General features: G+C 31.2%; 2 protein-coding genes across 2 annotated transcripts; both read right to left on the bottom strand.

The window, feature by feature from the left end:
- Positions 1-2,927: 2,927 nt before the first annotated feature.
- LOC103832711 (probable WRKY transcription factor 10) lies at positions 2,928-10,180 on the bottom strand. The gene is made up of 4 exons (XM_033283364.1): positions 8,268-10,180; positions 8,017-8,155; positions 3,289-7,942; positions 2,928-3,206 (listed from the first exon to the last, which is right to left on the bottom strand). Exons 1-3 carry the CDS (start codon positions 8,535-8,537, stop codon positions 7,758-7,760), a joined length of 594 nt encoding a protein of 197 aa, XP_033139255.1. The 5' UTR covers positions 8,538-10,180; the 3' UTR covers positions 2,928-3,206; positions 3,289-7,757.
- On the bottom strand, positions 2,941-3,911 carry LOC117130594 (probable WRKY transcription factor 10). The gene is made up of 3 exons (XM_033283365.1): positions 3,558-3,911; positions 3,289-3,427; positions 2,941-3,206 (listed from the first exon to the last, which is right to left on the bottom strand). Exons 1-3 carry the CDS (start codon positions 3,909-3,911, stop codon positions 2,941-2,943), a joined length of 759 nt encoding a protein of 252 aa, XP_033139256.1.
- Positions 10,181-10,186: the final 6 nt, after the last annotated feature.

Raw genomic sequence — 10,186 nt, 5'->3', positions numbered from 1 at the left:
TCACCTTGCGCAAGACGCATATCTTATCCTAGTTCTAGCATTAAAACACCGAAAAAAATTGATTGAGTTTGGTTAGGTTCAATTGAAATTAAAATGAATCTTAAGTCTTAACCAACATCAATAATAAAAAAACCGTATATTAATATATTTTTTTCCATTGATATGATTTTCAAATATTTTTCGAATGAAAACATGCATCGTGTATTGTCGTTCTATGATTTTTTTTTTTTTAATTCTCTTGTGATTTGTTCATCATTTCTCTACGGTTCAGGTTCAGATATTGAAAGAAACGTTTGACAGCTGAAGAACCTTACTCGGTATATAAAGGCGATTTGCTATGTATTATGCTGAAGAACCTTTGAATAGCAATCGGTAGGGCCAATATCATTTCTTAGTTTTTAATGTATGTGTTCAGTTTGGATCAAAACATTACCTACGAAAATTTATACTACATATTTAATTTATTATAATATCATTACTTTATACTCACGAGGTTTGTCAGCTTTTTTTGTACGATGAAATGTTATATCCCTTATAAATTAATTGACAAATATTACAACATTGTTTTGTAGCCACGTGTCACCATGAAAAATGAAATTCAAAATTCTAAAGAAATATGTTGGTCCATCTTAACTTATATTATGCTTTTTTTAAATTAACTATTAAATTGATAAATATTGTGCAAAATAATATTTTCTCAACTTGCCTTAAATAAAAGCTACAAAATTGTCTAATATGGTTAAAGTATATATGATAATTAATGATTATCAATAATAAATATTTGATAATAATTGTTTTTATCTTAGCTCCTTTTTTTTTAATTTTATATATTATAAAAAATATTAAACAACCATTAACCATATAACAAACAAATTTTTTTTTCTTATATGTTATATTTTGAATTTTAAAACGATTATAAATTTACTAAAAACATTAAGTGCCTCACACTAAAATTTTGTGATCATAATTTAATTTTGTTTTGGTAATAACAAGATACAAATGATCAATCGTATGAATATGAATCCTCCTTTACTAGACATTCATAGAAAAATACTTTATTAATTTCATAAATTGTATTGGAAAAGTTTTGAAACATTAATATTTTAATTTTGAAATTTGCATTAAAAAAATTGCACATTAGAAATTTTGTGTTTATCACATGAGTATAAATTCTCAATAATAAAATATTGATATTAAAATATACTATATATCTATATCCATGTCATTGAAATTTAGTTATATACCATATATAATAAATAAAATGATTGTTTTGATTTATTTACAAAAAAATATCCTAAATAAACAAGATGTATTGTTTTGATTTACGTGTTTACTCTAATTTAATTATATACATAATACGTAAATGAATACAAATAATAATAATACATAAACAAATATTTTTATATATAACTTTCATCCCACGCAATTAAGCGGGTCTTAAGCTAGTTAGGTAGTAAATGATTTGATTTGTATGTATTACGCTAGAGCTTAATTATATTACACTAAGGTTTAGGTAAACTCTTTGTAATGATACCATATCAGCAATTAAAATGCTTAAGGGAGTGACACATAAGCAAGATCACTTTGTAATTAGTACAAAACTAAGATTATATTTTTTTAAAGATCATCAATTAATATAAGTGATATTTATATTCACTTGTTCACTTCTCATTATTTAATAAGAAGTACAATTTACATTTTGACACTCTTAATCCAAAATTTTCATGAGAAAATTGGCTCCAAAAAAGTTTTTTAAAAGAAAAAAAACTTGGCCCCAAAAAGCAATTATAATAGCAATAGTGAAAGTGATACTCACTTAAAAGAGGATGAGCCTGAGCGTAAACAATCTGTTTGTACAATTGTCACGGTTTAGTTTTTCTACTGTATAACAGGATGTCGGTTTGACTTATATAGTTCACATGTCATATAATTTATTATCTGGATTAACATAAGACTGTCATTATTGGAAAATAATTAGGTCAACTCAAGAATAATATGCATTAAAAACCATAATGAAAGGGATAAGTACAAGATTTTTGTATATCTTTGTTCATTATTGTTTATAACTATAAGATAAGGATATAATAATTAAAAAACGGTTTACATCTTTCTTTTTTATCTTTTGGTTAATGTTTTCCCCATCTAAAGGTTGATACCACAGTTACGAAATAGTCGCTTCCTTATCTCCTTGAAAACCTTCTGTACCGTCTGGTATCACAAGATCAATCTTTGGTTCATCATTCCGGTTCATAACACCATGACTCCTGTTAACCGGTAAACTTGGAAGCTTAGAGAGTCCATCCATATAGTATTGCATCATATCCATTTGTGGGGCCAAGGGAGAGGGCAAAAGCTGAGAGGTCGAAACGGAAGAATGCAGCATACCTAACCCAAGGGTTTGCATGCTAGGATCTTGAGACATAGACGAACCGGATTTTTTCTTTCTACTGGATTGGCTTATGCGTTCAGGTGGTGGAACGTGCTCATGTATCCCGTCGTATGTAGCCACCACTAACTTCACATTGTCTACGCTTCTCTCCACATGCTTCGTCACCTTACACCCAGTGTATGTGCATCTGTAGTAACTCCTGCGATTACCAGTGGCGATTACCATTTACACCAAAATAAATATATAATATTTTTTGTCAAAATGCCTGACTAATTTTGAAGTGAAAGAAATATATAACCTTGGATTTGGATTCCCTGTGACAACTTTTTGACCATATTTTCTCCAGCGAAAACCATCGTCAGGATGGTTTTCTTCGTTTTCAACCTGAATTATGACACTTTGGGTCTTGTTTTTTGGTCTTGTGACTCCAATAATGTTTGATACCATATTTTCCCTGCGAGGAATTATGTAATTCAGGTAAATTTTATTATTAAACATATCAATTATAAATTGAGTTAATATATAGTTTTATTATTATTATTATATATTGATTACTCAATGTTGACTTGGAACTTTCTCTTTCGAGATGGAGGTTCTATAACAACGTTGTGATCTTTGACTTTGTCTTCCTCTTGGTTGTATTCTCTGTCCTTGTCATTATCTTTGCTACCACTTTCAAGGGAGATAGTGTTCATAAAATCAGCTTCAGCAACAACATCAGAATCAAAAGAAGGGACTAAAGGAGGACCAGTGGGATCAACATTAGATTCATGAGATGTGATATAAACAGATTTTTCCATTGGAATATCATCAGAGCCTGTTTTACATGTAAAAAGAAATATATTAATATTCGGAAAATCTAAACTGAAGCAAACTCTAGACACTGGAAACTCTATTACCTCCTTGTGTAGGCAGATCAACGTCGATTGGCTGATGAGGAAGATTGTTGTTGGATATAATCATTGTTGCATGGGCATCACCAGAACTTTCCACCGTCTCAGGAGGCGCATCATTAGGGATTGGACACGGAGGGATAATCTGGAAACATAAATTACACAAAGACAATAAACAGTTAGGTTAATCATATATTAATATTATTTTTGGAGACAATAATATATATCACGTGTAAGAGATCAATCTTAGACTTATTAAAGACATTGTTACTTACCTGTGAAGAAGAGTTAGACAACATATTTGGAGATTGTAAAAATGGAGAGAGACTGAATCCTGGAGATATTACGAGGATAGGAGAGGGAACAAGAATCGGGTTCCTGAACGAATTAGCAAATGGACTGATGCTCTCTATCTCGAGCGATGGAATATCAAATCCTACCATTCTGTTGCGGAGACCACCAGATCTTTGTTCAGACTGAGGATCAGGTGATACGTTGGTTTGAGGGAACGCCTTGCTGATCGGATTTAGACCATTTTCGTTTTGATCCAGCATTGCTAATGCCTCTCTTATGCGAGGACTGGACAGTGGGGACAAATCATCCATAAAGTTTCCATCATAATCATTCATTTTTTGGGGTGAAAATCTTGAAAGGTCAACAAAAACCACACAAAAACAAGATCGTTGAAAACTGAAAAACTATTTGGAATACAAAGTAATGTAATGTAAAGCAGTAAAGGTGATATAATCTGGGAGATTTTAAATAGTTGGATAGTAATGAATAATTTATTTATAGATGTAAACGAAAAGCCTTCTTTAAAGGAATCTAGGTATTGTATGTGTTGCATAGAAGGGAGGTGGTCTTCTTATAGTAAAATTCAACCATTTTATTTTGGTAACAATTTTATGTGGTCAAACTTTCTTAATCCAAATTTTCTCAATTCTTAAAGAAGTTTTAATTACCTTTTACTTCTTTTTGGTTTCTTATGAAAGGTGTATATTTCATTCCGGTTTTATCAAAAAAATACCAAAGCTAACGATATTATTCAAAATTGTGATTTTCTTTTCCCGTATTGTATTTATTCCAAAACAAATAAAAATAGTTTGTGGTTAAAAATAATTAAGTTCAGTCAATTATTTGTAATTTGATTATTTTAAAATTATAACAATGTTTAAAATATTTTAGCATGGTTTTATTTGAGTTTATACTATAAACGTCTCCATTTAGAAACCCACTTGGCACCCTAATCTCTTGGTATATGTTATTTTTTTGTCTGGTAGGGATGATTGTGACGTGTGCTTTGATAACATGGAAAGCTTTGATGTGTCACTGGAAGTGAATCCCCTGTTTACTCATAGTGAATATGATACCTAGTAGGGGGATATATTGTTCTTGCACATGAGTAATGACCCCATCCGAGCTGGCGAAAGTGTTGTTTTCAATATTGATGCAAGTTTCCCTTTCTCATTTTTTGTTTTGCTTACTTATGCATGAACCTTTCACCTCATTTGTATTTTTATTCATGCTTCTCTTTTCAGGGTCGTGATATTCCAATTGTCCATCGTGTCATTAAGGTAACTTTTTCTATAGATCTCCTCATTATCATCTCCCTGTGCTTAGATTGTAGCACCTAGATGATTCTGATTCTTTGGGGGTTCATTACATTACAGGTTCACGAAAGGGAAAGTACTGGAGAAATCGTTGTTTTGACCAAAGGTTCTGGTTTTATTTATTTGAATTGAGTGTGAGTTGTTTATCATATTGTTATCATTCAACGCCCATTTACATTTTCATTTATATTGTTTACAGGTGACAATAACCTTGACCATGATAGAATTCTCTATGCTAAAGGTCAGCTTTGGCTTCATCGACATCATGTAATGAGTCGTGCAGTAGGATAATTAATTTACTTTAATCACATAAGTGTATAGTGTGTAAAGTAAACCAAAAGCTGTAATTACTCATAAATGGTTTTACCTTTGTGCCTGCTTCAGCTTCTTGCCTTATGTTGGATGGGTGACTATAATCATGACAGAAAAGCCTATCATCTAGGTTAATACATTCTCTTTTCTCACTCTATGTCCAATCCACAATGAACACTCTGTGTCATTTTTTTAATCTTCTTCTTGCAGTATCTTCTCATAGCTGCATTGGGTATACTTGTTATAACGTCCATGGGTTGAGTCTTTTTGGATAGGAATTGACTCCTTTGGTTTATCATCCTTCTGGTCTTTGTTATTTCAATGGGTAATAGCAAGTCAAAGACTGGTCATTTGTTGTTTAGACCACTTTAATATATTACAATCAGAAAGCTAACTTTTAATCCTGGAGATTAGATTACCTAAATAAAAGAGATTTGTTTGCTTAGGATATGCTTTGTTTCGTTTTTCTTTCTCTCTCTTTAAAAAAATTAGTAAAAACAATAAAGAAACTCCTGAAATTTACTCAAACAAATGCTGGAGAGATATGATCAAACACTTGTATATATTTATACTCACTTGTACACTTCTCATTATTTAATATGACCTACAATCTAAAGTTTGCTACACTCTTAATCCAACTTTCTCATGAGAAACTTGGCTCCAAAAAGCTAATATAATGGCAAGAGTAAAAGTGATACTCACTTAAAAAGAGGATGAGCATGAGCGTAAACAATCTGTTTAATTGGATTATAGTCAGGGTTTAGTTTTTCTTCTGTATCACTGGATGTCGGTTTGATTTATATAGTTCACATATACATATAGTTTATTATCTGGATTAACCATCCTAACACAGTAACACTGTAACAATTGGAGAATAAATAGGTCAACTCAAGAGTAATATGCACTAAAACCATAATGAAATGGATAAGTACAAGATTTTGTATATCTTTGGTCATTATTATTTGTAATTATAAGATAAGGATTTATTAATTATAAAGGGTTTACATCTTTCTTTTTTATCTTTTGGTTAATGTTTTCCCATCTAAAGTTCGATACCAAAGTTACGAAATAGTCGCTCCCTTATCCCCTCGGATACCTCTGTACCGTCGGGTATCACAGGATCAATATTCGGTTCATCATTCCGGTTCATAACACCATGATTCTTGTCAACCTGTAAACTTGTCACATTCAGTTGTGGGGCCAAGGCAGAAGGGAAAAGCTGAGAGGCCGAAGAGGAATAAGGCGGCATACCTAACACAAGGGTTTGCATGCTAGGATCTTGAGACATTGCGAACCGGATTTATTCTTTGTACTGGATTTGCTTATGCGTTCAGGTGGTGGAACGTGCTCATGTATCCCATCGTACATAGCCACCACTAAATTCACATTGTCTACGCTTCTCTCCACATGCTTCGTCACCTTACACCCAGTGTATGTGCATCTGTAGTAACTCCTGTGATTACCAAAATAAATATATAATATTTTTCCAAAAATGTCTGACTAATTTTGAAGTGAACGAAATATATAACCTTGGATTTGCATTCTTTGTGACAACTTTTGACCATATTTTCTCCAGCGAAAACCATCGTCAGGATGGCCTTCTTCGCTTTCAATCTGAATGATGACACTTTGGGTCTTGTTTCGTCTTTCACTCCAGTAATGTTTGATACGATATTTTCCCTGCGAGGGAATTATGTAAATGAGGTAAATTTTATTATATGAATTTAATTAAGATGTAAAGTTTATTTAATATATATATATATATGTATATATTTTCTACCAAAAAAAAAATATATATATATATATATATCTTTTCTACCAAAAAAAGAGAGAAAGCTGCAAAGATCATTGAGATATTAAGACACGGTTTATTTTGTTTCTTGATGATGTTTGGGAGAAATTTGATCTTGGTAAGTGTTCTAAATCAGTTACTTTCCATACAAGAAATTTAGTATTTATATGGTTTATTTGTAACAGCAGTTTATCATTTATTTTATATACGGTGAAATCTGGAATTCCGCTACCTAATGCACATAATCGATCCAAGGTTGTGTTTACAACATGTACTGAAGAAGTTTGTAAGGATATGAGAGAAAAGACAAAGATCAAAGGGGATAAATTGGTTGCGAGAGAGCTTAGGATATGTTTGAGAGGAAACTTTGAAGAGCCAGCTACCCGGAGGTTGCAGTCAGGTGCGATGTCCTTCTTCTTGAGTAACTCTCTCCTCATTTCTCAGGTCTAAATTTCTTATATTTATCGAACTTTTTATATTGATAATTTTTCTAAACCAAAAGTTCAAAATCTATACTAGAATCATAATGACGGGGATAAGTACAAGATTTTGTACATCATGTAATTCAGGTCAAACTTATTATTCAATATATCAATTCTGAAATTTATTATTATTATAATTATAATAATAATAATTAATTAATAATTAATAATTAATAATAATTATTATTATTATTATTATTATTATTATTATTATTATTATTATTATTATTATTCTACAACAATGTTGTGATCTTTGTCTTTGTCTTCCTCTTGGTTGTATTATTTGTCCTTGTCATCATCTTCGCTACCACTTTTAAGGGAGATGAGGTTCATAGCATCCTTTTCAGAAACAACTTCAGAGTCAAAAGAAGGGAGTAAAGGAGCACTAATAGGATCAGCATTAGATTCATGAGATGTGATATCAACAGACTCTTCCGTTGGAATATCAGCAGTGCCTTTTTTACCTGTAAATAACAACAATATTATTATTCTGAAAATCAAAACTGAAAGCGAATTCGAGACACTATAAATCTATTACATCCTTGAGGAGACAGATCGATGTCCATTGGCTGATGAGGAAGATTGTTGTTGGATATCATCATCGTTGCATGGGAGCCACCTGAACTTTCCACCATCTCCTGAGTTGCATCATTCGGGATTGGACTCGGAGGAAAAATCTTGAAACATAAGTTACACAAAGACAATAAAAATTTAGTTTTATCATATATTAATATATACATATAACGTGTAGAGATCAATCTTAAACTTATTAAACACATTGTTACTTACCTGTGAAGAAGAGTCAGTCAACATATTTGGAGATTGCAAAGATGGAGAAAGACTACTGAATCCTGGAGATGTTACGCTAACAAGAAAGCAAACAAGAGTCGGGTTGATGTGTTCCATATTCAGTGGTGGAATATCTCTTCCTATCCTTGCAGATACTCTTTCAACGATACCACCAGATCTTCGTTCAGACTGAGGAGTTGTTAAGCTGGTTCGAGAAGAGGTCTCGCTGATCGGTTTTATACCATTGTCGTTTTGACTATAATCACTCATTTTCGTTGGGGAGAAAACCCTGAAATATTAACAAAAACCGCATAAAAACAAAAGATCGTTGAAAACAGAATAATTATTTGGAATTCAAATAATTTAATGTAAAATTTATATAATTTGGGAGATTTTAAATAAAGTAATGAAGAATTTATTTATAGATGTAAAGGAAAAACCGTTTTCTTCAAACAAAACTAGGTAATGTGTGTGCTGAATAGAAGGGAGGTGGCCTTCTTATAGTAAACATCAACCGTTTCGTTTTGGTAACAGTTTTATGTGGTCAAACTTTCCTAAATGGTAACAATTTCATGTGGTCAAACTTTGGTCATCCAAGTGTCAGAAATTTCTAAAGAGGTTTTAATTAACATTTACATCTTTTGTAGTTTTTATGAAAGGTGTGTACTTCGGTCAGGTTTTATCAAAACAATACCGAAACCTTAGCATGTTGGTTTGGTTAATTCAGAATATTCAGTTCCGGCAGTTCAGTTTTCGGTTAGTTCGGTTCAACATACATAATACCGAATTAACCATAAATAAAGTTTGGTACAGTATTCGGTTAGTTCGGTTTTAAAAACCCTACAAAATTTTTTATTACAGTTAGATATCTGTATAATTTTTTTTAAAATTATATATAAATTCGGTTAGTTATTCGAAAATGTTTAGTATAGTTATAATTATTTTAAGAAGAAAACTAAAGTAACCAATTGTCGAACCAAACTCAAATGAAACAAAGTTTTTTAGAAAACCTACAATAACGAACGAAACTTCTGGACGACGTAACCAAAATTTTGGTTTGGTTGGGAAGTTTGGTTTTAATCTAAGGCCTACCAAAAACTAACTATATTATGAAAAACCTTGTTTTTTTCCCCGTATTTTATTTATACTAAGAGAAATCAAAATATTTTGTGGTTAAAAAAATTAACTTCTGTTAATCTATACTATTATTTTTCCAATAAAAAATAGTAAGTATTCGTAAGACGTTTATGTCCGCAAGTGTGGGAAAAATACCTAGTTAATTAGTATTGATTATTGAAAGATTATAACAATGTTTAAAATATGTTTTAGAACATGATTATGTTTATATCTGCTTTATAATAAAATTTCTAAATATGTGTTTATTATAAATTATTTAATCATTGGTTTCAAAAATGTTGTGTATCGTGAGGATCCAAAGAAGAGATCTCCATCGCGGGAGAAGTGGTAATAGATGTAACAAAAGACAAAATATCCATGTTCGATATTATCGATAATTGGTGTAGAGAAAAACAAATTATCAAAGAGAATTTCAAAGAAGAGATTTTAGGTTTGAGAGTCTTCATTCTCTTGATACCATTAAATAGAATGGATAAGTGTTTGTATATTGATTCACCAAAGAGAGTATTTATACAAGAAGTTGTATCGTAATCCTAACGGGATATAGTAGACTCGTATAATAGATTACATCAAAATATGTCAACTGTATTTATATCTATAATCTGTAACGAATGTTTTTTTTCAGAGCAGTTTTGGTTGCTTATGTGATGATAAATGATTAGGGTGGCTACCCTAATCATTTATCATCACATTAAGCAACCAAAACTGCTCTGAAAAAAAACATTCGTTACAGATATAGATATAATCTAAACATTATCTAAACCTAAAACTTCTACAATCAC

This window comes from Brassica rapa, unplaced genomic scaffold (genome assembly GCF_000309985.2).
Source record: "Brassica rapa cultivar Chiifu-401-42 unplaced genomic scaffold, CAAS_Brap_v3.01 Scaffold0577, whole genome shotgun sequence".
Lineage (NCBI taxonomy): Eukaryota > Viridiplantae > Streptophyta > Magnoliopsida > Brassicales > Brassicaceae > Brassica > Brassica rapa.
This window is presented reverse-complemented; position numbering and strand designations above follow the sequence as displayed.

Bases quoted from the DNA above. Each gene is read 5' to 3' on its own strand.
- LOC103832711 (XM_033283364.1), bottom strand. From the start codon at position 8,537: ATGAGTGATTATAGTCAAAACGACAATGGTATAAAACCGATCAGCGAG. The intron at 8,156-8,267 runs GTAAGTAACAAT...TTATGTTTCAAG, and splicing joins TGACTGACTCTTCTTCACAG to ATTTTTCCTCCGAGTCCAAT. The intron at 7,943-8,016 runs GTAATAGATTTA...TGTTATTTACAG, and splicing joins CGATCTGTCTCCTCAAGGAT to GTAAAAAAGGCACTGCTGAT.
- LOC117130594 (XM_033283365.1), bottom strand. From the start codon at position 3,911: ATGAATGATTATGATGGAAACTTTATGGATGATTTGTCCCCACTGTCC. The intron at 3,428-3,557 runs GTAAGTAACAAT...TTATGTTTCCAG, and splicing joins TGTCTAACTCTTCTTCACAG to ATTATCCCTCCGTGTCCAAT. The intron at 3,207-3,288 runs GTAATAGAGTTT...CATGTAAAACAG, and splicing joins TGATCTGCCTACACAAGGAG to GCTCTGATGATATTCCAATG.